Below are 27,237 nucleotides of genomic sequence, written 5' to 3' on the forward strand. Positions count from 1 at the left end.
ACGGTTTCAGGTCTCAGGGTCCTTCCAGATCGTTCTGTTGTTCTAGGGGCTAGTCCCCATACAGAATGTAAGTCGGCCAGGGTGGTCCCAAGAGGCAACAACGCAGGGAGGACAACTTACTCCTTTTCTCCGGTCAGCTTGGCGATGTATTTCACCTGTTCTCGCAGCTTGTTTCCCAGCTTCTCATTGGCAATCCTGTAACAAAACACACAGGGGAAGAATGGCTCTTCCCTAGATGGGTGAGAAGTTGACCGATGGGCACCGGTCCTTCTCAGCAAGGGTTTCTGCTTGTTTCTTGGCCCCCATCACTTTGTCCCTGAGCCTTGTGAGTCCTTGTCAGCTGAAGACTCCCATTCAGACGATTTCAAAGGAATGGGTTCAAGGTATCCACGCGAGGATGGGTAGAGGAAGCGTATAGCTCAGTGAAGTACGCCTTGCCTCTGATGTGGCTCTGTTCCTGTGTGGCAGGCTTTGCAAACCTGCCTGGAGGAGTGTGACCCCTCTGATTCCCAACCCTTGTGTGTGGTGAGTTCTTGGGCAGGCATGCGTGGTTTAGTCACTGTGGTTCTCAGTTCAGCCCGGCCTGGGGACACCCCCTACTGTTGTGGGTGACACTCACTTCTGCTCCTTTGCCCACTGCTCCATGTTGCACATAATCTGGTCATTGTCCCAGTGGAGCCTGCAGGTGTCTTTGATTGTCCTCGGGGGCAGGCAGCATGGCTTTGCATACAAGAAGAAAATGAGACTGGAAGGGATGGGGACACCCACGGCTACCTCCCTCCCCGAAATCTGGATTTTTCTTTCTGAGAGAAAAAATAAAATCAATTCTGCTGCCCAATTTGAGGTCAGAGTTGCCACGTACAGGACCTTCCTTCCACACAGCAGTGACACGCCTGAGGGGCGCCATTCATCACAGACATGGTAGATCCGTATGCTCACCGTGGCGGTTCTCAAACTAATGGTAGTGAAGTGACTTGTTTTAAAACAGTATCCTGAGCTGATGTCACCACAAAGGGAGGAATTGGGGGAAAAATGAGATGCTTCTTTTTAATTTGAACAAGGGCTCTGTGGCTACCCTAAGAAGTCTCAAGCCTTCATGAATGGCACTTCTTGGGATGCTGGAAGTGGGGGCATATCTTAAAGACTGCTTAACACATTGGATGACAAAACCTGGCAGGATGTGCCCAGGAGAGGGAGGGCTAGGGCTTGTGAGTGGCAGCTGAGGGACCTGACTAAGTCTTGCTGAGAGTCTTGTTCAATATCTATCAACAAAACCACAGGAAAATAGGTGAGTTGAGAGGTAGCTGGAAGTATCCTGATTCTGCTTCCTGCAGAATAGTGTGTGTGTGTCTTGTTCCTGGCATCCCCAACGACTCCCCAGTCTGGAGGGGTGGAGAGCAAGTGACAGGGTCCAAACAGTGCCCACCTCCTTCTCGTCTGCAAGGAGGTTCTCTTTCAGGGTGGCCATTTCTTCCTGGAATTCCCGGAGCTGCGTCTCCTTAGCGGCCAGCATCTTGAGGTCACTCTGATGCTGCTTCTGCCACTGCAACACCTGGTTGCTCATCTCTTCCAGTTTCTTATCAAAGGTGTGCACCTGCCCGGGAGTGCAAAGTGAGGGAGTGGGCAGGGGCGGGCTCAGGCAAGGTGGAGGGTACCCTCTCCACTGGAAGTGTGGTTTGGAGTGTCTGTACCTTTTATTTCCAGTGACCAGCAGAGGGCGCCCCTGCTCCGACCTTCTGGCCTGCCTGTCATTCCAGAAGCCGAGGTGGAGTGAACCTCTCAGCCAAAGGGTATGGTTGGGCGCTAAATAATTCTGCGTGCCAAAGGTGACCTTGTGGACCTCTAAGAGGAAGACAGCCTGCGCCCCCAGCCTCTCACCTCTAGCTCACTCTGCTGGTGGAAGCCCTGTAGCTTTTTTAACTCCATGTTGAGCTTTTTCATCCTTTCCTCATAAGCCATGATTTCATCTTCCAGCTGCGCCTTCCTCTCTTGGGTCAGTTGCAAGTTGCGCTGCAGGCTCTTTGTCTCAGCGGTCGCATGAGTGAGCTTCCAGCAAAGACAGAGTGCATTAGAGTGGCCACCAGGACCGTTGACCTTCTCTGCCAAGTCTTTAGAGCAGAAGGTTCCAGGCCCTCCCCGTCCTCTGCCCCCGATGGTGCTGGTGTTCCAAAGGGGTGGGGGGAGACAGGTTGGCTTTCTGCACTACCCTCCTGGGTTTTTATTCCCCTCTTCCAGTTCCTTTCTTTCTACATGTATCTACTGATCTACAGAGGATTCATGGATTTCCCCAACAACCCAGGCTTTGGGACAAACCCTGTCCCCGAATCACTCATGAGTGGGAAGACTTGTTAGACAATGCCATCTCTGCCACCTCACAACCAATACAAGGACAGCAGCATACAAAGCAAAGAAGGAGGTCTTCATTGTGCAGACACCCCTATCTAGGCAAGGGTTGAGAAGCCCTGAGGGTTGCCAGTCTTGTAAGGAATTGGCTTCTGCCCACTCAGAGTCCCTGAATTTCTTGGACTACTTCCTGGGTGAAGAGTGGGTGTGGCCTCACCTTCTCCAGGGCTTGCGTCAGGTCGTCTTGGCAGACGCCCGACTTCCGCAAAACCTCTTCGTAGGTTTCTTTGCTGACCATGTTCTGGAGGTAGTTCTTTTCTTTCTGGATAGCTGAGTCCAGCTGTGTCTGCAGAATCATGATGGAGTCTTTCTGGCGGGCTATCTTTAGGGAACAAGAGCATCACTGTCAAGGCTGTTCCCGGCCACAGACGCGTGACTGCATGCAGGAAGTAGACAAGAGCTGGGCTCTCTGCCGTAAGCGCCTGGGCATCTGTGTTCATGCTCATATCTTCATCTCACTGTGAGGAAATGCAGAGCTCTTCCTGAGCGTCCCTGTATCTTTCTAGCCATGTTTCGCTTTCTGGGTACCATGTCTCCAATAGAAGCAGCACTGGGACATGCTAACTTCACGGAATATGTTTCACAGATACAAAGATGTCAGTCTGGGCCAGGGAGGTAGCCCAGTCCACACAGAGCTTGTGAGGACTTGAGTTAGGTTCCTAGAACCTACTTAAGAAAGATGAGTCTCGGAGCTGGAGAAATAGCTCAGTGGTTAAGAGTACTGGCTGCTCTTTCGGGAGACCTGGGTTCAATTCCCATTACTCACATGGTCATCCAGTCCTGGGAGATCTGATATCTTCTCCTGGCCTCCACAGGCATTGCATACATGTGGTACATAGACATACATGTAGGTAAACCATACATACATATACATAGGCTTTAAAAAAAGATGCTGGGCGTGGCAGTGTGCTCTTACAATTAACCCCAGTGCCGGAGAGGTAGAGACAGGTGCATCTCCGGGACGCAAAGCAGACTAGCCTATTTGGTGATCTTTAAACCACTGGGGGACCCTGTCTCAGAAAGAGAACTAGAGACAGACGACCCCTGAGGAGTAGAGCTGAAAGCTGTCCTTTGGTCTCCACATGCACGCATCCCCACGTCCACGGACACATGTGTGCACCTGTACACACACTAGAACCAACACCAGGCTGATGGATACGATACAGCATTGTAGAGAGCTGCATGGAGCCACACCTGATGGTGCTGGCTCCCGCCCTCCGCGATCCCGAAAGCGAGCGCTTTCTGTGATAATCAGCTCCGAATATTGGCTAAGACCTGACTTATGCTATTATCACGCAATGATTGTCAGCTGCTTGCATATGCATGAACCTATGGGCAGTGCCCACCTGGCAATCCGGGGTTGGCGGCCCGTGCCTTTTTAAGGGCTGGGAGAGGTTTGCCCTGAGAGAGAGAGAAAAAAAGAGAGACAAGGTCCTGAATAAACTGCTAGCAGGAAGAGCTCCAGTGTTGCATCATCCTTGCCGGTCGAGGCGGGCGTGACACAGCAAGTCTCTGACCCAGCCCTGTGTGCGCTCTACAGAGGAAGTCACCTCTTCCTCCTGTTGCTGTCCCGTCGGGCACAACACACAGCAGCCACACAACAGTCATAGAAGAAATGTTAAGTCAGTGGTGGAATGTAAAGTTACATTGTCTGTTTAGAGATTCAAATATTGTGTGGTTCAAGGGGCTCTGCTGCACTCAACTCAGGCAGCAGTGTGTTTAAAACAACTCTGCGTCTTAGCCTTGGCAGTGAGCATACTGGGTGGTTAAAGGCAGTGGAGATGCGGTCACAAATCCGGCTTGAGGTCCAGGTTCTGCCACTTATTTCTCGCGCCTCAGGCCTTTCTCCTCTGAGGTTCTTTCACACAGTGTTGGCGATGGCCAGATGAGACGATGCCTGTGGAGAGGCTTTGTGCTGGGTGCCTGCGTACGGTTGGGAATCATTAAGAGTAAAGTGAGGCTTCTCCTTGTAGATCTGAAGCCTGGGACAGAGATCTGTTTCTAAGTCTGGAAGCGGAAGGATAACCTTCAGAATGTGTGGCCTCTAAGCCATCCTCGATTCCTTGCTTCTTCCCATAGTCAGTACTTCAGCCAGTCTTCCCCAGAGACAACCTAATAACCTGCACATCCTCCCAAGTGGTCTCCTCACATCTACGCTTACCCCTCCCCGGCCCACACACTAGTCAGAGTCTCATGTGTCTTGTCTCTGAGGAAATTCTGTCAGTAGCCTTTCATTGTTCTTTAAATCCAACTCAATTTTAACAGAGGCCATGAAGTCTTCTTCCTCTACTTATCTCTCCAGCCCTTATCCTATACCAATGGTTTTTATCAATAGATTCCAGTGGCACTGGTTTGATTTCACTCCCGAGATTACTTTAAGGATGTATTTAACAGAGAGGTACCTGATACACAACCAGGACTCCAACTAGAAACACAGAGATGAGCCAAAATTATGATTACATTTACCATTGTATGATGGAGAAAGATGGCATTATTATTTTAACAGAAAAAAAAACCTTAGGCTCCTGTTGGAATTCAACACCCTGTACTGAACTGACAAAGCTCTTAGTACCTGAGAAACTGAAGGAACTAGAGATAGAGGTAGAAGAAGCCCAGAGGGCACATTGTGCTGAAGCAGACGCATTACATTAACAGAAAAGAACAAGATGTGTACTACCGCAGCTGTCCATCCTCATACTGGAGATACTGTCCAATGTGACAAGGCAAGAAAAATAAAACAAGACTAGATATTACAAAGAAATGTTTAGGAACCTTGTTATTTACAAATGACTTATCTACTAAAAGTAACTCATAAACTCCAGGAGTTTGAGGATAGTCTGCACTCTATAGTGAGACCCTGACTCAAAGTTGACAAGCCCAGCATGTAAAAGGCCTGGGGCTTGATTCCTAACACTGTATACACACACACATACACAAACACACACCTTGTGAAAATAAACTGAGAGACTATTACAACTTATAAGTAAAATTACTAAGATGTTCAAACAGAAAATTAATATATTCAAATGGATGAGGTTCTGCATTAATATTAAAAATAATAAAATACAGTGGGAATGTGATATAATCAAGTAAACGGGAAAGTTTTCTATCTATTTCTTTATCTTCAAATAGCAAAAAATTGAAAATAAAATATGGAATATTGGCTAAAGGAAGCACATGTTCAGAAAGCAAACCTCAGCCTTTTTCTAATAGCTATTTCAATTGATTCAGTGTGTATGGGAAATGCTTTTTAAAAAGTTGAACATTAAGAAGTTGAATATGTTTACACTCTAAAAAAAAAACAACAAAAAACCAAATCTTTCTTACTATCTGGGCAAAGGAATTCCAGTATTGGTGCTCTTGCTTCTAAATCATCACTGCTAATTTCTGCCACCAGGCTCATACAGAACACTTAACAGCGTTCCTTCGATGGACGGAGGGTTCTCAGGGAGCGGAATGACTGAGACCTCACGGTTCGCCACTCCAGGGGACAAAACTCTGAGAAGGCCAGTACTCGAGACCTGTGCCGTCTGAACTTAAAATTAGTCAATATTAATTAAAAGTACAAAGTCAGTTAGTTCCTCAGCTCTCAATGGCAAGATGTCCCATGTGGTCAGCTCAGAGTTGTCATTTGTCTGCCACCACAGCGGGGCCCAGAGTGCTGTTGGGAAAGCTCATCTTAAGCTTTGAATAGTCATAGGATTTCAGATCTTTTTGTATTATGAAAGATTAAGGGGTGCCTGGGTTTTCATTCGTAGCTCAAGAGACTTGTCTTCTAAGCACTATATATATATATATATATTATTTTTTCTTGTCCAGAAAGGTATAATATATTCCACTGGGGAAAGCATCACGGTTTGTGCTGGAAAAAAAGGACAGGCTTTAGAGTTGGATGATCCAGGTTCAAACACTGGTTCGTCCTGCCGCTTACTAATTAGTGGCCCTGGGATTCGGCCTTTCTTCCCTTTGTAAATGGGGATCACAGTGACGCATACTTCGTTAAGAGGAAAGCAGAAGGAAGGTGTGTAAAGAGAATGGCTGAATTCCAGAGTGGTTCCTAGAACATTCCAGCCCCGTGACTTTCATCAGCATAATGATGGACCGAAATGACCCTCTCCTAGCACCTTCTGTGACTTGCAGTTAGTTTTGAGAATATTCCCTCTCAAGGGGTTCCAAACAATTAATTCACTCAGTTCTTTGTCTAATTTCTAATGCGGAAAGACTTGGCGGAACTTTCCAGGAGTTTGGGGTGGGGGCTCCCCCAGTACGAAATGAAACCTGTTACTTAAGGAAGAAAAAGTTTTTCCCCTCAGGGTCTGCAGCCATCTCCCACCCATTACAGGACAGAGACGAGCTGCAGGGCCTCGGGCGTGCACAGGCAGCCAAGCCCGAGATGCGAAGTCAGGGCCCTTCTTTGGGGTTGCTGTCTACTCACCTCTACATTGAGGTCCTGGATGACTTTCTGGGAGTTGTTGTATTTGTTGATGGTGGACTCCAGGTGTGAGGAACAGGAACTGAGCTCCGTCTGCAGATTCTCCTTCTCTTCCTCCAGCTTCCTCACCCGCTCTTTGGCCTGCTCTCCCATTAAACAGTGAAGCCCACCCCCACCGCCAGAGCAGGGGGTTAACTTGAGCCTCCTGTCCTTCCTGCCCCTCACCTTTCCTCCTCCTCCTCCTCCTCCTCCTCCTCCTCCTCCTCCTCCTCCTCCTCCTCCTCCTCCTCCTCCTCCTCCTCCTCCTCCTCTTCCTCCTCAGGCCTCTTCACCCTCCCCACTGTCTGTCTCCCTTCTCTCCCTCCTCTCCTGAGCCCCCAGGCTGCCTTTCACCTTCTCAGCTCGGGATTCACAGCCTGAGCTCTCCAGGTCCCACCCTCTCACCATCTTTTCTTTCTTTTTTGCTTCCTGTCGAAGAGCCTCAATTTCTCCCTCCAGGGCCTTTTCCAGTTCCTTGCTCCTTTTCAGTTGTTCCCGTTTCTCCTCCAGCAACCCTTTTATCTCCTGAAGTTCCTCTTCCAGCTTGTTCTTGGTGTTTGTTAGCTCTCTTTGCTGAGGGGGGAGGAAAAAGGCCAGGCTGCAAGACACTCCTACCCTACTGTACATGGGAAAAGAAATCCAGACAGTTCTACCCAGGAAGGGTGGAAACAAACGTGAGGGTTATTTCTTAGCACCCCCACCCCCCAGCACACTCGGGGGGGAATGTTTGCTTTAATACTCTGTTTAATTCTTTAACTAAACCAATGTATGGGCCCAGTTCCTATAATGTCGACTTTCTTGCCCTCTAGGTCAACTCTTGACATAAAAACCTCTTGGAATAAAGTAAATCTTAGAAGAACACTACGGGAATACGTGAGAGATCAAAGACTGTCAACGGATGGACAAGGATGGCCCCTCGGTCTTCAGAAGAGCAGTAGAGGCTGGGGACACAGGTCAGTGGGCAAGCATTGACTGCAAACAAACACATGAATGAACCAACAGCGGTTTGAAGGAGAATGTCCCTCATAGGCTCCTGCATTTGAACACCTCGTCCCCAGCAGTTGGCACTGTTTGGGGTGGGGTGGAGGTTAGGAGGTGTGGCCTTGCTGAGGGGAGTATGTCACTAGTGACCGAGCTTTAAGAATTTAAGGCCTTGTCCTAATCCTGCTTTGGGCTTATGGTTCAAGATATAACTTCACAGCATCCTGTTCTAGCCGGCACGCCTGCCAATTCCCGCCCCTGCCCCTCTGATGGACTCGAACCCTCTGCAAGGTAAGCCCAAATAAACTCTTTCTTCTATAGGTTTCCTTGGTTGTGGTGTTTTATTGTAGCAATAGAAAAGCAAGTAATACAACAACTTACATCGTCCTCTGGGTGTTTTTAAGCCTAATCCTTGAACATGCTTATGACCGGTCATGGGAACTGGTCCTGAGTGGCTGGTGTAACAGTCTATCACAAGTTCTGGGAAGTTAATAGAGACTGGCCTCCTTGGCCTCAGGCAGGCCAGATAGCGGTAGTAGCTGTCTGCGCGCTCTCTTACCTTTTGCTCAGCGATTTTGGCGGCTTCCATCAAGTTGATTATTTTTTGTTCGCTCTCGTTTAGCGTCTTCTTGAGCAGCATCTTCTCATTGTCGGAATTTGTCAGCCGCCGCTGGCTCTCGTAGAGTTCCGAGGTCAGCTCCTCTATCCGTTTCCTGAGCAGGGTGAGCACAGGACCAGCTTCAGGGCCTGTGTTGATGGATTGCAGAGACGGTCCCTCCCTGGGGACTATCTCATTCTGGGCCGCTGCCAATCTGGGGTCCAGGGATGGGGCTGGGGGTACCTGTTGCCTACTCTCTCCTTTTCAGCTGCTTCAGCCTCCTCTTGCAGCTTCTGCAGCTGACCCTGCAGATCCTTGATGACGTTCGCCTTCTTCTTGTCCAGGAGAAGGCAGTTCTCGATTTTCCGATGAGCATCCTCTAGGTTGCTACTAGCCTGCTGTGCTTCCTCCTTACACTGGGCGAGGTTCTGATCTGAAGAAGCCAAGGAAAGTTCCGTGTGATAGGCAGCCCATGGGACTCTCAGTCAGGACTCACTAGAGATTAAGCCTTTTATTCTGTGATAGTCTTCCGTTCCTAGCCTGCCCTCGCCTCTCCCAATGCCAGCATAGGTCTGAAGGAGCTCTGTCTTTAACTGCCCTTCAGCCTTGGATTCCTTCCTGGCTAAAATTAAATAAATTGGTAGCAATCATTCAGCACCTCCGACTAATTCTGTCAGTAGGGACAAATCCCAGTCCTCAAGGAGTTTAGTCTGGTGAACTCTATGATTACCCATCCATTATAGAGAACACTGAAATGTTATTGATTGATTTATGTTTTGGTGCCAGGGACCAAGCACAGGCAAAGCACATGCTCTACCACCAAGCTCCATCCTGGCCTGAGAATGCTGCAGTGCTGAGCTCATGCTGCCCACGAACTCAGCCGTGAGAGCTGTGGGTGGACTTGTGAAGACGGAGAGAAGCTGACTCAGCCTTAGAAGGAGGAGGAATGTGTTTCGGGGAGGGCTCATTGGAACAGACGTGCAGGGGCAACGTGGAAAGAGCATGTGGGTGAAGGATGGGAGGAGGTCAGCTGAGTTGGGATGGAAAGTGGGGGGATGGTAGGCTGCAGCTGAGCAAGAAGGTAGATCAGAGAGGGCTCAGAAGATTGACAGCATGGGAGGAATGTTTAGACTTGAAGCAGTAAGCAGAGACCCATGTAAGGGAAAGAGAACATTGGAAAAACCACAATGCAATTTGGATATGGTGGTGTATTTTGGAGGCAGAAACAGGAAGTGCTCCACGGGATCACCCTGGTGTACATAGTGAGTTCCAGACCAGCCAGAGCTACACTGTCTCAAACAAACAAAAACATCCAATCAGAGATAACCTCCAGCGGTAGCCTTTCATCCCCCTGCCTCCACTGAGGGAAGATGCCCTGCTGTCATTAGGGGTCGTTTTTGGTGGAGTGTGTCTCCTCACCCCACAGGCATTCTTTCAACTCTGTTCTCTCATCCCTTCCTTGAAGTGTCCTATTCTGGTATACCGAAAGAAAGATAGCATCACGGAAGAAGTGACCATACATCAGACATTTTGTAAAAAGAGACAGGAAGATTACACACACACACACACACACACACACACACACACACACACACACACGAGCACTTCCATTTTGGGAAAAGCTGAGAGGATGATACGGAGGAATGAAGGAAGGCTGTTCTTCCAAGGCAGGAAGCTACCGAGGGGACTCTAAGGTAGCTACAGGAGGAGGAAGCTCACTGAGGAACGAGAACGAGAACATGGGAGGGAGGAGAGGGGTGGGGACAATGCTTGAGGGGTGGATGGCTGGTCAGAGCCCAGAGGAAAGGAATCAACTGTGAGGTCTGTGTTGGACTGAGGGCCCAAGTCTACAAAGCTGAGGACTGAGGGTGGGTGGCTAACGTTGTCAGGACAGAGCTGGGGGGGGGGGAGCCAACCTGCCGATCTTCTTATATTGACCTCTTTAGAGTGGTGAACACAGTGGGTTTTAGTGAGCTCACGAAGCTGTGTAACTACCAACCAAGTTAAGGATATTATCATCATCCCTGAAGGAACCCTGCTGAAGAGATTGAACCCTGAGAAGAGATTGGTGAGCTGAGAAAGCCATCTCCTCAGAGAGGTGAGGACAAGTTCCCATCCCAGCATGGGCTACAGAACAGGCTGTGTTTGGAAGCAGAAAGGAGGGGGTGGGATTGAAAGACAGGGAAGGAAAAACCAAACGTGGGGTGAAGGGCCTGGAGAAGACAGAGTCAAAATATGGCTCCAGGAAGCGTCTCATGGGCCCTGTCCTCTCTGCTGTCTGGGTGGACTGGGGCATTCGTCTAAGGCCGCTGAGGGACTGATGGGAGCAGGAGGCTGTTAGCAGGGGCTTTGGAGAGGCTGTGAGTTTGGGGGCTCTGGAGAGTTGAGGGAACTGCTGGGATGGAGATGAAGTCAGGGTGTATGGAGTAAGATGGTGGATGTGGCTCCTTGTGGAGACAGGGTTGGAAGTGTGGCGGGCAGGGCACCCCGAGTCTCACCAGCCAGCTTTGCTTGCTCTTTGGTCTCCTCCAGAGTGTCCTTCAGTTTCTGAACCTCGGACCGCAGGGCCTCACAATCCACTTTGGATGTGCCCTGCCTGGCCTCTTGCAGATTTGTCTCGAGGTCTTTTATTGCGCGCTGCAGCTTCTCCAGCTCCGCCTCTTTCTCCATGAAAGTGTTCTGCACATGTGCCAGTTTCTTCTCCAGCTCGTGCAACCTCTCGTCCTTGTCTTGGAGCAACTGTGGATGTCAGAGGAAGGGATGCTGGGAGAGGCCTAAGCACTACAGCTGAGCTGCTGGCCTGCCCGGCTGGGATAGCCCAATTCTACCTGTGCCTTTTGCACCCATGATGGGTTCCTGGGTTCCCTCAGGCTAGTGTCACGACAGCAGCCAGAGAGGACCTTTCAGAGTGCAAGCCAGAGCTGTCTGTGTCCAAAACCCTCTGCTGGCTTTGGCCTTACTTAGCAAAAGGCTCAAGTCTTTACAGCCCCGTCTCAGGAGGCTCACGATCTGGTCCTACATCGACTACCTGTCTGGCCTGGTGTCCAGGAGCCCAGACCTGTCTCTCTTCAGTTCGCCTCCTGCATCTGGAGGGTCTTGCTGTGCCCTCAGCCTGGACTGTTCTTCCTCAAGATCTCTGCCTTCAGCTCTCTCTGAGTGTTAGCCGATAGACCGTGGGACCAGCCTGGTGGTTCTCGTACTGCGTTCAAATCTCTGCCCAGGGTCACCTGATCAGGGAGGCCGTTCACACAACCCAGTCACCAAGCTATTTCAGGAATTTGTCCTTTTCCATCTCCACTCTATCAGGGTCACAGGTTATTTATGTCACCACCCCCTCCCCTGTGAGGATGGGGCTGCTGTGTGTTTTGTGGAATGTGTCTTAATGCGTAGAATGATGATCGGCATATCATTGGTACTCAAGAGTGTGGAATGCACACACCGAGGACAAAGCCGGGCGCCTATAGAATCCTTGCTTTTTGTTGCTCCCCTTTCTTTTCTTCTTTCCTTTCTTTTTGATCTTCGAGATAGGGTTTCTCTGTGTAACAACCCTGGCTGTCCTGGAACTTGCTTTGCAGACCAGGTTGGCCTCGAACTCATTGAGATCTGCCTGCCTCTGCCTCCCAAGTGCTGGGATTAAAGATATGAGCCACCACTGCCCAGGAATGCTCCACTTTTCTAGATGTTTCTATTATGCCTGGTGGGCTTCGGCCTTATTTTAAAACAAGAGATTTTAATGCCTGTAAACTAACTGTTTTATCTTTAGTAGCACTGAGGAGAGTCCAGGGTTTGGATGGTGCTGCCCATAAAGGCTTACACTGGTTTGACCATCTTCCTGTTCTCGGCTCTGGTTCTAGGCTTTTCCAGGAACATGTCTCTAATAGCCACTGTAGACGTCATGGGCTACAACATGGCAGCCACAGTAGGCAGAGACGCTCTTGTCCAGACCTCCTTGGCTGTTCCAACCGAGACCCAGGGAGTACTAGCTCACCTTGTCCTTCTTCAGGGCCAGCTTCTGTGTCTCTGTATACTGCTGCTGCAGCTCCTGCATCCGTTGCTGCAGGATGGCAGTCTCCTTGTCCTTCCTCTCGATGTGGGCTGATGCCTCATCCCGCAGCCCGTGTAGCTCCAGCTCCAGCCTCATCATGTCTGACGTGGGGAAGAAAACACCGCTTAGCCACCAGAGGCGGGTGCTCTCCTGCTCCACAGCCGTGGCTCGTGGTCCCCCTTTACCCTTCATGATGTTCTTCTTCTGCTCTGACACGGCTTCCAGCTCCATGCGCAGGTCCTTGACGAGGTTCTGGTACTCCTCCACGTGCAGACACTGGCTGTCTTTCTGCTCCTGCAGGTGCTTCAGGATCTGAGGGTTGGAAGGCAGAAGAGAAGGGTGAGAGCACAAAGGAACCTCCCTCCCTCCCTCCCTCCCTCCCTCCCTCCCTCCCTCCCTCCCTCCCTCCCCCCTCCCTCCCTCCCCCTCCCTCCCCCTCCCTCCCTCCTCCCCTCCCTCCCTCCCCCCCTCCCTCCCTCCCTAACTTCTTTCCTTCCTTCCCTCCCTCCCTCCCTCCCTCCCTCCCCCCCTCCCTCCCTCCCTAACTTCTTTCCTTCCTTCCTTCCCTCCCTCCCTCCCTCCCTCCCTCCCTAACTTCTTTCCTTCCCTCCCTCCCTCCTTCCCTCCCTCCCTCCCTCCCTAACTTCTTTCCTTCCTTCCTTCCCTCCCTCCCTCCCTCCCTCCCTCCCTCCCCTCCCTCCCTAACTTCTTTCCTTCCTTCCTTCCCTCTCTCCCTCCCTCCCTCCCTCCCTCCCTAACTTCTTTCCTTCCCTCCCTCCTTCCTTCCCTCCCTCCCTAACTTCCTTCTTTCCCTCCCTCCCTCCCTCTCCCTCCCTCCCTTCCATCTTTCCTTCCTTCTTCCTCTCTTCCCTCCCTCCCTTTCTCCATCCCTCCTTCACTCCTATCTCCCTTCCTCCCTCCCTTCCATCTTTCCTTCCTTCCTCTCTCCCTCTCTCCCTCCCTCCCTCTCTTCTTCCCTTCTTCCCTCCTCTCTCCCTTTCTCTCTCCCTCCCTTTCTTCTTCCCTTCTTCCCTTCCTCTCTCCCTCCCTCCCTTCCTCTCTTCCTTTCTTCTTTCCTCCCTCTCTCCCTCTGTCCCTCCCTCCCTCCCTCCTCTTCTTGCTTCCCATTTGTTTACTGTGCATGTATACACATATGCACATGGGTGTTTGTATATGTGTATGTGTGCCTGAGTTCGATTTTGGGTGTCTTCCTCAATCATTCTCCACCTTATTTTTTGAGGCAGGGTCTCTCACTGAGCTTCACCCACTTGGCTAGACTGGCTTGCAGGATCAGCCTTTCTCCACCTTCCCAGCTCTGGGATCAAACATGTAACTCCATATCCAGTCATATGAGTGCTAGGGATCAAACCCAGCCGCGCCCCCCCCCCAACATTCCTGTAAGTAACCCCAATACAACTCATTGGTTCACCAAGTTGGACTTTGGTGGTGTCTGTATTTGGCCTGTCGTGGGTTCCCTATCTGGGGCGAGTAGATGTATGTGTGTCTCCACAGGAAAGTCTTATCACACTACAGATGGTGTGGTCACCACCACTTAGACAAACAGTGACGGCATTCGTAGTTCCAAGGAAGATGGTCAAGGTTCAGTATCCATGCCACAGTCACCTGACTTTCTGGAAAGTCCTGAAGAGTCTGCCTGCCCACATTAGAGGTCCCCTTGGAGAACTTAAGGTCTGTTTTTTCCTTTCTTGGCTCATTCTCTGTTCCCGCTACACACCTCCTCTCCAGGCAGACCCAGGCAGGCTTGCGTTACCTTCTCCACAGTGTGCTAGCGAGGCTGCTTATCACAGGCCTCATGCTGAGGCATGGCAGACTCAAGAGCTCGTCTGTGGGGCCTGTGTTTTGACTATCGGTTTACCAAAACCCGTTATTTGCTGACATGGCTTACCTGCTTATTTATTATAAGAAACAACTTGAGACACCGCTCTTAAAAATATTCTATGTGCATGTATTTGGGTTTGTGTGTGGGTGTTTGTGAGTGCCATTGCCCATGGAGGACGGAAGTGCCCGATACTTCTAGAGCTGAAGTTAATGGAGGTTGTGAGCTACCTGATATGGGTGCTGGGAACTACACTGAGGGCCTTTGCAACTTGGGTGCTTTTAACTGCTGAATCATTTCTCTAGGCCAAGTTTTGATACTGCTTCAAAGTTATAGAATTAAAAAAATGAATGAGTTTTACTGATAATTTTCCCCATGTTTGTTCTTTTCAATTCAAGACAGGTCATAGATGTTTGCAGAGTCTTTCCGAGTCTTTCAGGCCAACAGGAGTACTGTCTTGCTTGGATGTAACATTAGAAGTGGACGAGAAGGTGGATGAAGTTCCACGGTCTATCTAACGCTGCCGCAGTCTTTGGGGCTGGAATATGCTATACACAGTAGTATCCTTTGGCAAGGCTGGCCGAGGTCACACAAATACAGAACACTTACACACTATGGTATCGAGATAAAAATAATCACAGAAATCCAGAAACAAGCCCCCTTAGTGTAATCCCACAGAGAAGCAAAGGCGTGTCACCTTTTTGATGTCCTCGCAATCTTCTGAGGAGGTAGGGGGATGCCTGTGGGTGGCTGTGTAGGAAGCGAAGTCAGCTTGTAATTTTATCAAAGCCTCCTCACGCTCTAGAACCTGCAAGTGGTCATGGTCAATCAGGGTGAGCAATCAATAACACACACACACACACACACACACACACACACACACACACACACACTACTATTGCAGTGGGTTCCTCTCTGCAGCATGGGCTGGTGGTATATTTCTATAATTCACTGTACCCTTCCCACGGGTCGGGATGGAGAAGAAAGAATTGAGCTCTCAGGCTTACGTCAGGCTGTCTAAGGCAAATTTAGTTGACTCCCTTTTTCGTGGCTCCACGGGGAGTCTGTTAGGCTAACGTTCTAAAGAGAGACACGTACCAAAGCGTTGCTGCAGGCCAGTTTATTCCGAAGCTCCTGGATGAGGTCATCCTGCTCAGAAACCTTTTGCCAAACTTCAGACAGTCGCTTTAGGGTCTCCTGATGCTCTTGAATCATGCACGGAGAAGTGTAGATGCGTACCTTCGAGTGGTCGCCCTTGTTCTCAGGCTCCTGGGACATTCAAAAAGGATGGGTTGGTTTTGTTTGTACTTTGCGAGTCAATGTTAGAGTCTTACTAGACTCGTGTTCTAAAAGTGTGTGTTCGCCTTCAGTTAGCAGGACGTCCTTAACAGAAGGAAACCATCAGCCAGCACAGATACAAGATGAAGTCCCTGGTGGTTCTCAAGAGCATAACTCTGTACTCCTCATGACTCAGGTACCTCTTCTGTGACATCCTGTGCTACCAGTGTTTTCAGGAGCTGTGAAGTGGCATGCGAGGCATATCTGTGTGTGCGTGTCTAACCCAACTTGTGTCCTTTTACATACGAGAGTGCGGCTGCGCACAGTGGTAATGATTGTCCTCATTTGACAGTTTGTCAAGGATATTTTCCACAATTATTTGTAGATCTGTGTGTGTGTGTGTGTGCGCGCGCGCGCGTGTGTGCTCATGACTAGTGTGTGTGGGAACCAGAGGTCAACATTGGGTCTCTCCCTCAATCATTCTCTGGTTTATTTTTGGAGACAGACTTTCCTATTGAACCTGGAACTCACGGATCTGGCCAGACTGGTTGACCAGCAAGCCCCAGGGATTTTTTTCGTCTTTATTTCCTCGATGCGGGGTTTCCAAGAGTGCCTTCAAGCTTGACATTTTTTGTTTTGTTTTGTTTTTTGAGACAGGGTTTTTCTGTAGCTTTGGAGCCTGTCCTGGAACTAGCTCTTGTAGACTAGGCCGGTCTCAAAGTCACAGAGATCCACCTGCCCCTGTCTCCTGAATGCTGGGATTAAAGGTGTGCACCACTGCCACCCAGCCAAACTTGACATTTTAATGTGGCTCCTAGGACTCAAACCCTTCTCATCATGCTTGTAGGATAAACCTTTCCTGAGTCCTTTCCTCCTAGTCTGTCTTGTTCTCAAAATTAGTTTCAAATAACAGAAGTATTTGTGTCTGTCGTCTCTTTAAAAAAGCATGTGACATTGTAGGCAAGTATATTTTTCTTTGACTACTACCTGTAGTCCTGTGCCCTCTCTTTATAGAGAGGACAAACAGTGCACACACTTCTAAGACATTATTTCTACACTTATGTTATAAACAAATCTATAGGATAATGAGTTATGTTGGACTAAAATGGATTTTGAAACCTAAGATGTCTTAAGATTTACTCATGGTATAAGTTCTCCTATTCTACCTTGTCCTTTCTAATTGTTTTAAAATGCATTTATTCAATCTCTTGTTGATGGGCATATAGTATATTTATGTTTCTTTTTTTTCTAAAATAGAAGCTGAATACTTTTGCACATCAGTCTTTGAGTGCCTGTTTTGGCAAGTGTGTAGATTAAATTTCTAGTATTGGTACTGTAGTTCACGGCCCAAACTGAAATATGTTTTGCCAAGATGTTTTTAGTGTGTGTGAACGTGCATGCCGGTGTATATGGATGCCAGGGGAAAACCCATGAATCATCTTTAGGGACACTTTCCCCCTCCTTTGAGACAGGGTGTCTCATTGGCCTGGAACTCACCAATTAGGCTAGACTGGCTGGCCAGTGAGCCCCAGGGATCTTCCTCTCTCCAGTTCCCCATGCTCAGATTGCAAGCATGCACCACCACACTCAGCGTTTTTACGTGGGTTCTGGGGATCAAACTCAAGTCCAAGGGCTTTCCTGACAGAGCCACCTCCGCAGCGCCACTAGATCTAAAAGTTTTCCGTAGACAGCTGAAGTTGCATGAAGTTTGCTATCCAGCTGTAGTTGTAATGTCTGCAGTAGTAATGGGGGGCACTGTTGTGGGGTATTTGTACCCTGTGCGAATATATTGCTGTGATTGGTGTAATAAAGAGCTGACTGGCCAATAGCTAGGCAGGAGGTATAGGTGGGACTTCCAGGGACAGCGAGGACTCTGGGAAGAAGAAAGGTGGAGATGCCAGGAGATGCAGAGAAAGCAGGATATGCAGGAGGAGAGGTAACAGCCATGAGACACGTGGCATAGCATAGATTAATATAAATGGGTTAATTTAAGTTATAAGAGCTAGTTAAAAACAAGCCTGAGCTCTAGGCTGAGCTTTCATAATTAATTAGAAGTCTCCATGTCATTATTGGGGGCTGGATGGACAGACAAAGACTTGTTACAGGGAACTGAGGCACATAGTTAAACTAGCTCGGAGTTCCAGGGTGGATCTCGGCCCCAATAGACTGTTCTCCCTAATCCCTAACTCCTGAAGCAAGCTAATTTTAGAAATAGTTCACGTTCATTGAACTTGAAAGTTGCTGGAGAAAGGTTAGTCAGCAACCCAGAATTGGTCACAGATGATGCTTATGTAAATAATTTAGCACACAGGAGGCAAAAGATTGGGAAACATAATAGAAAAAGGAGACAGCAAGAAAATAGCTACAGGTTCTAATATCATCTTAATTCTATAGGATAAAAATGGAAATTGATTTAAAAGTCATAAAAGAATAACTCCCTGAATATAGCTCTCCAGATGAAGAGTACATTAAGCATTGAGAGGTGTGATAAAGACTAAACTAAAACATCTTCAGCCTGTCCCCGCCACCCTGAGTCAGGGAAAAGAGATGACCTATGACCTATGAGACATAAGACAGAGATTGAGATCACAGACTTTGGTACTGAGCAGTACAAAGCAACACAGCAAGGCCTTCAGAGACCCCAGGGAAGACGATTTGTTAGTTTGTACATCCAGCTGACTAGCATTCAGGATTATGTCCGAAAGATCCTTGGATAGACATGAAAATATTGAGAAAGCTTGCCACTGATGACCGTTTTTGAATGCATTAAGAAGAAATTATTGGATCACAAAGGGAAGTATGAGGATGGGGACCAGGTGAGGTGCGAGGCTCGGCAAGGATGTGCAAACATTGGAGCCATTTGTCATCTCAGAGAAAAGATATTTCCCTATGTGATACGAACTGCTCCAAAGCTTTAAAAAAACCTGGAGAGTTTCCTCCCTCATCTTAGGATGCATAAGTCAGATGTCAGTATGAGATGAGAACACGGGGCTGGGGTCTAGTCAGGTGTAGGGCTCTTGCCTAGTCTGTGCGAAGTCCTGGGTGACTCCCAGGAAAAAATAAAGATAGATAGATAGACAGACAGAAATTTAAACTGTCAAATTAACCTTGCTTCTTTAAATTTAATAATAAAACAGTTTTTAAAGTGGCATTATAATCGAGTAGAGTTTATTTCAGGAACACAAGGATTATTAATATATGGAAATTTATTAATATGAGAAAATATTACCTATTTCACTAAAGGACAGGTCTAGCCCATGCTGATTTTGAATTTTCCCTGTATTCCTGGTTGGTCTTGAATTTGCAATCCCCCTGCCTCAGCCTCTCAAGTGTTGGGATTATAAGCATGTGCCATCAAGTCTGGCAAGGATATAAACAGTTATATCTTCAATTTGAGAAAAAGTTATTAATGAGAAACTGAGAACAACCTTGTGTTTAATGATGAGATCTAGGAACACTTTTTTTCAATTTTTGATTTTTAATTTTTTTTATTCATCTATTTATTTTACATCCCAGCCACAGCTTCCCTCCACATTCTCCTCTCCAGTCCACCCCCTCACTCTAATCCCCCAATCCCTTCCTCTTCTGTCTCCATCCAGGAAGGGACAGGAAGGAATATCAATAAAACGTGGCATAACAAGTCGCAGTAAGACTAAGCACCTCCCTGTGTATTAAGGCTGGGCAAGGCAACCCAGTATGAGGAGTAGGGTCCCAAAAGTCAGTAAAAGAGTTGGCGACAGTCCCTCTTCCCACTATCAGGAGTCCCATAAGAGAACCAAGCTATACAACTGTAACATACATGCAGAGTGCCTAGGTCAGTCCCATGCAGGCTCCCTGGTTGCCTGTTTAGTCTCTGTGATCCCCCATGAGGCCAGGTTAGTTATATGAGCCTTCCTGTGAAGTCCTTGACCCCTCTGGCTCCTACACTCTTTTCTCCTCCTCCTCCTCCTCTGCAAGATTTCCGAACTCTGCCTGTTTGGCTGTGGGTCTCTGCATCTGCCTCTCTGATGACAGTTGGGCCAGGCACCAATCTGGTCACAGGAGGAGGCCAGTGCAGGCTACTTATCCACTATTGTTAGGAGTCTAAACTGGGGTACGGCCCATAAACTTCTGGGAGATTTCCCTGCACCAGGCTTCCACCCAACCCAGAAATGCCCCCAGCAGTCCTCCTTAGCACTCTCCCCCCCTCTGTCCTACCCGCTTCAGTCACTCACAAAATCTCTCTGTTTCCCCTTCCCAGGGAGGTCTGGGTGTCTCCCCACGAACCTTCCTTGTTACCTAGTCTCTCTGGATCTGTGGATTACAGCATCCTTTATTTTACAGCTAATCTCCACTAGTGAGTGAGCACATACCATGTTTGTCTTTCTTGGTCTGGGTTACCTCACTCAAGATGATTCTTTTTCTAGTTCCACCCATTTGCCTTCAAATTTCCTAGTGTCTTTGCTTTTAACAGCTGAGTAATACTCCATTGTGTAAATGTACCACATTTTCTTTATCCATTTCTCGGTTGAGGGGCATCTAGGTCATTTAGGAAAACTTTCTTTAACGCAAGGAGCAAAGACTCTCTGAGAGGCAACTCAGTCCAATGAGACAGAACTCACGGCAGTTAACCACCCCCATCTCTTTTTGAGACAGAGCCTCTCTATGTAGTCCTGACTGTCCTGGAACTCACTCTGTAGACCAGGCTGTCTTCAAACTCACAGAGAGGTCTCCTCTGCCTCCCAAGTGCTGGGATTAAAGGGAAATGTGTCTGGATGGGCTGCAGCTGCCGGCTAAGGCGTGTGGTCCCTACCTGGCCCATGATTCCGCTGAGTTCTCCCTCCAGCATCTTCACTTGACATTCCAGCAGCTCGATGTTGCTCAGGGAGGTCTGGTACTTGTCCCTGTAGAGGTTTAGGCTCCGTTCTAGGGAGATAATCTTGTCCCCCGCCAAGGCGAGCTGCTCTTGCGCCAGATGGAGCTTCTCCCCAGTGTTCTTATTATGGTTCCCCATTTCCTCCTCGTAGAGAATGACCTGTAAGTGTGGGAGGGGAACCGTGCTGAACCCATGCAAGAGGCCAACCAGGAAGGGAAGGCTAGGACCGTGAGATCCATAGCAAGCACCTCTAAACTAGAAGCTGCAGTGAACAGTGTAAGTACAACACAGGTCTAAGTGCCCCATCATTTAGTATCAGGTTGTTAGCGACTGGAGCACTAAATAGGCTCAACTGCTTAGAACTAAGCTCTTAAAGGCAGCAATTGTGTCTTCTGTTCTCTCTGACATTTGGTAGCGATGGAATAAACACCTGCTGATTAACAGGAATAAGTTTGAGCCATTCCCTTTCCTGAAAGGACTTGGAATGCCCATGTCCTTCCTTGGCTGGGCTCTCTCTAGGGATCTAATTTGGAAAAAAATAGAGTCCCACATGCACACGGTTTTGTGTCGGCAAGTTCCCAAGAGATAGGGAGGGGCCATGATCCGACGTTCCTCTGAGATCTGCATGGTCCTTATGTGGATGACTTTTCTAATCTGTCATCTGATAGGTATCTCTAGGATGCTCGCGAGCGTCCCACTGAGTGAGGACAAGCTCTCCACATGGGAGACACAGCCTCACCTCTCCCACAATCTTGAGGATTTGAAATTAGCAAGTTACTGTCTACAGCTGAGTGTGCTGAGTTGCATGTCGAGTTGTGTGTGTTTCGAGGAGTCTGCAGGAGATTCGCCATGGAAGACTTCATGTGTTTCAAACTGTCCAACTCTTGACAGAAATTGGCCCATTAATTAAGCTGGTTAAACTAACTGCCTCACCCGAGATCCCTCTTAGGAAAGGATTATTTAGTTGACGGTGTCTGTTAGGGAGAGAGGAGAGAGGGGCGTTTGATGTTCATGTGTTACAGCAGAAAGGGCTGGCTCTACTCACATTCCCGTAGCATTTCCTATTTTTAAACATATATATGCTGTGCTTGCACATACACATGTGTCTATATGTAGTATGTGTATGGGGCCAGCTCTGTTGGTAGCCATGTAAATTCGTTTGAGGACCCCTGAAGACAGTGAATTCTGAGCGCTGGCCATTTCTTTGCACACAGCCCTTTCCAGCGCCAAGCACTTCTGGCTCCTTCAGCCAGAGGAAAGTTAGGTGAGACCTGCTGCTGAGTGAATACCCCCAGGAGTGAATGCCAGTGGTGTGGGTTGGGGGTCCACTCTGAGGACTGTCCCACAATATCTTCCAGAGCTCCCCAGGGGTTGAACCCTGGTTGCCTAAAGCAAGTCATAGACTTCATTTGACCAAACCTCCCCATGCTTCTGGGTATCACTTCCTGGATTCAGAACATGACGGTGCTCATAGACTCATCTCAGGGTCTGCTGCTGGCAGAACACAGCCTTAGACAAGGGTGCGATGCTTCTGTGTTAAAGACGTCAAGGGAGGTAAACAGAATGTTTAGAAAACATTTAGTTTTTCCAGATTGCGGTCTCTGACCTCTGCTTGCCAAATGCTGTCCCTAGTCTCCTCCTTAATAGCTAAATGTTAATTTGATTTTGACTGGGGGCAGCAATATGTCTCCCAAACACCACATTTCTTGGCTTCCTAGGAACTAGCATTAGTCTCTCTCTCTCTCTCTCTCTCTCTCTCTCTCTCTCTCTCTCTCTCTCTCTCTCTCTCTCTCTCTCTCTCTCTCCTGGGTTATTTGGAATAAGAATGTGATTGCCGGAGTTCTGGCAGCCACTTCAGGGGACCCAGGGAATGGACATCTTAAGTGGATGGAAGGATAAAGCTAAAAGTCAGACTTTAGGATCCTGATGACACATGCAATTGTCATAACAGCAACAGGCCACCTGCCTCTGACTGTCGCTAACAGCTCTTTCTGGTCTTTGCTGCTAAGTAGCATCCCAGCTAATTCGGGGGTGCTTTATCCAGGTTGGGCTCTGGTGTAGGGTGCAGTGAACAGCCAGTTGGAACACTTAGAGCTTTGTTAAACCACAGTTGAAGCTCGCAGACTTCCCCCAAATGACATTTTGCGGGATAACCTTTCTTTCTTCCTCTCCCATCCATTTTCACAAACTCTTTCTAAGCCATACTATGCCCTTTAAAGAATTTTCTGTGCTCTCTGTACGGCCCTCTTTCAAGCCCCTGGAGTTAGTCTTTAAGGAAAAACACTGTCTAAAATACTCCTTGGAATTTTCGTTAAGTCTGAAAGAAGAAACTGTCAGGGGCAGGCACGCCTGTGAGTCTGCCTGCCCCATTACTTCAGAGCCACAGTGCTAAGACTGCCTACGCCCCTACTGCCAAGCCGAGCCGAGTCCTGTGGGTCTTTGGAATGCACTTGGAATTTCACTGGGATGATGGTCGTTGCTTTAAAAAAATATTGCTCTGGAGCACCAATATAAGTGAATGTGGAAAATGCACTTACGCTAAGTCTGTAGCTCTAAAACTCTAGCCTGAAGAACAATATGGCCCTTAGTGACCCACTCCAAACCGGGGCTAGACATCTTACCATTTGTGCGGTGCCAGGGATTTATACAGCTCCCAAAGCCAACTTTCCTAAAAACACTCAACTTAATGGATCTTTTACTATTTTTTTTCTTTTTTAACTCTGAGAGATCTGGAGTCTTTTGTACTTTAACAACCCTAACAATATGGAGGAGATGGCCTCTCACGCACAGATACACCACACGTGTGTGTGCAGGAGCCCCACCCTCCGCACGCATTAATACCGGCTCTCTCAACCTAGTCCTGCCAGTTCATTTAGTTTCCCTCTGCTAACCTTCAGGTGGGTCATGCACTAGGGAGGGGGGCTCTTATGTCTGCTCCAGGTGGTGCAAGGTCCTCCCTTTGAAACGTGGTGCTTGCCTGCCGTTGGGGAGGGAGTGCTGGAGGTGCACGGGCACCTGGGACAGGCCAGAGGTCAAGCTTGAGATACCTCATCTTCCTTGAGCTTGCAGTGATGGTGAAGAAGAACCAGGTCGGAGGTCTGCTTCTCCAGGATGGACTGGTACTGCAGCAGCGAGCAATAGGAGGTCTGCAGCTCCTGGGTGCGGAACTCCAGCTCCTGCTGCAGGGCCAGCAGCTTCTTCTTCAGCTGCTGCAGCTGCCTCAGGTGACACTGCTTATTGGCCCCAAAGTCCACGAGGGTCTCCTTGAAGACTAGCGTCTGGGCTTGCTTCTTGTTCTACAGCACGGGCAGGATGTAGAGAACAGGGTCAGAGGCCACAGAGCGGCCTTTTTGTGTTTGTTCAACCGTTCACACCCAGCTCTCCACCCTCTGATGCTGTCATCCACAGAGAAATGTCTAAACATTTCTTTACATGCCTCAAGCACTGTGTCACTTCATATTCCTGTTCTGGGAGAAGGAATCAAAAGAAGAAATGACCCTTCTTGGAAAAAAGTTAAAATGACATTTATTTATTTATTTATATGGTTGGGTGGGTATGCAACCTACCGTGGTGGACAAGCGGAGGTCAGAGGGCAATTTTTGGGAATTGGTTTTCTCCTTCCACCAACTCAGGCCATCAAGAATGGTGGCAAGTCCCTTTATCCACTGAGCCATCTCACTGCCCTATGTCCCCAATCCAGAGCTATTATTATTCATGTAGTCCAGAAGAAAAGTAATCATTCATATAAAGGATCTATAGAGATATGATTAACACTGTGCTTACTTGTTTCATGCATGTGGAAAGAAGACAAGCTTGGGCTTGGAGGAAGTAAAGTTTTGGTCAATGGTTCCTGAAGTGACTTAAGTATTAAGAGTACCCAGGTAACAGAGCTAAGTTTGTGGGAGGAGACATGAAATTCCCTCCTATAGAGTGAGCCTTAAGTTCCAATAGACAGCTGTGGGCTACCCACAAGACGGAAGTGGCACTCTTGCTCCGCTGAAGGTATCTCACTGGGCTGGTGATTGCTGTAGTTTGTCGATTTTCCAGCTTTGTAGGACCACGGATTGCTTTTTTTCCCCGGGCACCTCACACAGCACCTTCCAACGCTGTGCCGTCAGCCTTCAGAAGGCTTCCAGGTCAGTTCCAGCTCAGTTCCTCCAAGTCCTGTGTTCAAGTGTGTGGTGTGCTCAGCACTAGGATCTTAAAGATGTCTTTGCTTATGGAGGACACTGGATGAGGACTGATGGGCAAGGGAGGACAGAGTATCACCTGTAGCCTAGCCTAGAGCAACGGTGTGCTGCCTTCCTAGGCTCAGGTATGTTTCTTTCTGTGTAGCTTGCGCCGTGTGAATTTCTGTGCCGTGTGAAGGGGGGCAGGTCAGGCCAGTTCAGTTGGTATTTGGGACCTTACCATGAGCCACTGTGCACGAGTTTCCATTCACCTTCTGCCATGCAGATCGGGCAGCCTCGGTTGACAATTCAGTCCTGGTCCTAGTCTAGCAGGGCAATGGGCTACGTTTCTTCGGTGTCATTCCAGCCTGTCCTGGTCTCCATCATGATTTCCAGGTCTGTCTGGGACTTTGTAGGGAGGAAGACTGACTCAAAGGAGGGAGAAGACAACCCTCACTAATTCCCCTATCACCACCGTGATGTGCTCAGCAATCGAGTTTTACCCTCAGGTTCTGGGAGACTACTAAGAGCAACGATGGCTATATTGTTTTTCAGTCTCTTGGACTCAAGGCATTACAAATAATGTTTTGATAGTTTCATTGAAGTTTAATAATTTATAAATGATAAAAATCCTGCCATTGATAAGTATGCAATTTCTTAATTGTGCTCTATTTGTAAAATTATGAGAGCGGGCTGTGGACATGGCTCCGTTAGTAAAGTACTTGTAAAAGCATCAAGGCCGGAGGTCAAATCCCCAGAAGCCATGTAATAGCCAAGCATTGTCTTTGGAGGCTGTAGCAATAGCACTGGTTATGTGGGGAGAGAGTAGAGACAGGTGGATAGACAGACTGCCCAAGCTAGTTAGCCAGCCAATCGGTGATCTTTGGATTCAGTGAGAGACCCCGTCTCAAGAGAGAAAGTGGGATAGTGGAAGGCATCTTGTGTGGCCTCTATAAGCACAGATATTTGCACATGTGCATTCTACACACACAGACATACATATCTTTCATACAAAGGACACACGGCACAGTCTACCGAAGGTCAGCTGTAAGAAAGCCAAACCAGGAGCAGAGAAAGTGCACAGGAGGTGACTATGGAAGAATCTGGCAAGGAGAGAGTGGTCTGGAGCAATGTCGTAGTAGTGGAAGTTAGGAGAAATGGTTGGATCCTAGATCTATTTTGAAAATAGAGCCTTCAGAATTCACCACTGAGTTAGATGTTAGGCTGTGGGGGAATCATGGCCGTCCAGACAAGAGTGACTGGAGTCACTGGAGAGATGGAATTTTAATGAAGTTTAGTTGAGATCCTAGGGTAAGAAACCGTAGGTGAGAAGGGTGGTGGTGGCAAGGATGAGATACTGACAGCCCAGCTCAGGACCACAAAGACAAATCCTGATGGTGTCAGCCCAGTCGGTGTTCCTTTTTCCCAGCCCCCTTTGAAACTGACCTCGCTTCCCATGCCTTGGAATTCAGAAGATGGACAAGGAATGAACCATGGTTGTCACCAAGCAAAAGAAATATTCAGCAAAGACAAGTTTAATATTTGGATCCAGTAACTTATGAATGCTGCCCCTAGGAAGGGGACGAAATCTGTATTTACAGAATGTAGTTGTGATTGTCTGTGTTTATATAGAATCCTGTTAGGTGCGTTTAGTCTCCCCAAGCTAATGTTGCCGTTCTCACAACTCGCTTGCTAATGAGGTTTGGAGAAGAGGGAGTTGGGCATGCGTGTGGATGTGCGTGGCACACACACTCTCTCTTCTCTTTCTGTCTGTCTGTCTCTCTGTCTGTCTCTCCATCTACATATACCCCACGCAGGCACACAAATGTCTCTACAGGGAAGGATCCAAGAGCTCAAATCCTTTTTTCTATACAGATAGAGGGGCTATTGGGAGCTATAGTGGAAAAAAAAAAACTTCTTGCAGCTAAATAATGTGGGCAGAGCTAAAGTGTGGCATGAACATTTTGAGTTAGAGCTGATTCTGAGGGACTCGCTTCAATGAGGAGAATACCCCAAGTCCCTGATCATTTGAGCTCAAGTCATTTTTTCTCTTGACTTTTTTTTTTCAGGCAAGTTGATTGCTGAAGGTTAAGACCTAGGATCTAGTAGAACAGGGTTTCGATCTGCCCCTCTGCTGCTGGATGCGGAGGCTTCGCTGGAAACTCTACCGCCGTCTCCTTGGGTGTATTCCTTCCTTGCCTCTCCTTCATGTCTCCCCTCTTCTCTCCATTGTCCAAAAGGATGAGAAAAGCCCTCGTCGTTTGAAAGCAGCAAATTGTCTTTTCCTCCTAGCACCTGGGGATGCCAGAGAGTTCAGACTTGCTCACTGGCTTTGAGGCTTCCTGTGGGTATAAGATGTCGTTTCCTGAGAGCTGCGCACGAATCCCTCCATCCTGGCAGCCATACTAATGAACTGCGAGTCGTTTCTCTTCCTCACAGCTCGTGTGGAATCCTGGATTTGACGTTAGTTGGAGGGAACACGATAGAACAGCCAGATGGTGGGGTGTTTTGAACTCTTGCCGTATGTAACAAATACAGCACCTGGACTAATGCCACCGGTTAGGAAGACCCAAGAACCAAGCCCACAGAGAAGCTGGAAT

The 27,237-nt window shown here is 48.3% G+C and overlaps 1 protein-coding gene across 1 annotated transcript in view; it reads right to left on the minus strand.

Annotated features, from left to right (window-relative positions):
• The window catches only part of Pmfbp1 (polyamine modulated factor 1 binding protein 1), a 43,651-nt gene that overhangs the window by 3,417 nt on the left and 12,997 nt on the right, over positions 1-27,237 (minus strand). The window contains exons 3-18 of the mRNA XM_075977385.1: positions 23,516-23,764; positions 20,406-20,627; positions 15,434-15,604; positions 15,033-15,143; positions 12,684-12,810; positions 12,442-12,599; positions 10,952-11,192; positions 8,697-8,886; positions 8,415-8,568; positions 7,280-7,447; positions 6,839-6,976; positions 2,561-2,725; positions 1,879-2,046; positions 1,427-1,594; positions 620-720; positions 121-195 (exon numbers count right to left, since the gene is read on the minus strand). Coding sequence (XP_075833500.1) covers positions 121-195; positions 620-720; positions 1,427-1,594; positions 1,879-2,046; positions 2,561-2,725; positions 6,839-6,976; positions 7,280-7,447; positions 8,415-8,568; positions 8,697-8,886; positions 10,952-11,192; positions 12,442-12,599; positions 12,684-12,810; positions 15,033-15,143; positions 15,434-15,604; positions 20,406-20,627; positions 23,516-23,764 — 2,606 coding nt within the window. The remainder of the gene's footprint in view (positions 1-120; positions 196-619; positions 721-1,426; positions 1,595-1,878; positions 2,047-2,560; positions 2,726-6,838; positions 6,977-7,279; positions 7,448-8,414; positions 8,569-8,696; positions 8,887-10,951; positions 11,193-12,441; positions 12,600-12,683; positions 12,811-15,032; positions 15,144-15,433; positions 15,605-20,405; positions 20,628-23,515; positions 23,765-27,237) is intronic.

Source organism: Microtus pennsylvanicus, chromosome 6, assembly GCF_037038515.1.
Source record: "Microtus pennsylvanicus isolate mMicPen1 chromosome 6, mMicPen1.hap1, whole genome shotgun sequence".
Lineage (NCBI taxonomy): Eukaryota > Metazoa > Chordata > Mammalia > Rodentia > Cricetidae > Microtus > Microtus pennsylvanicus.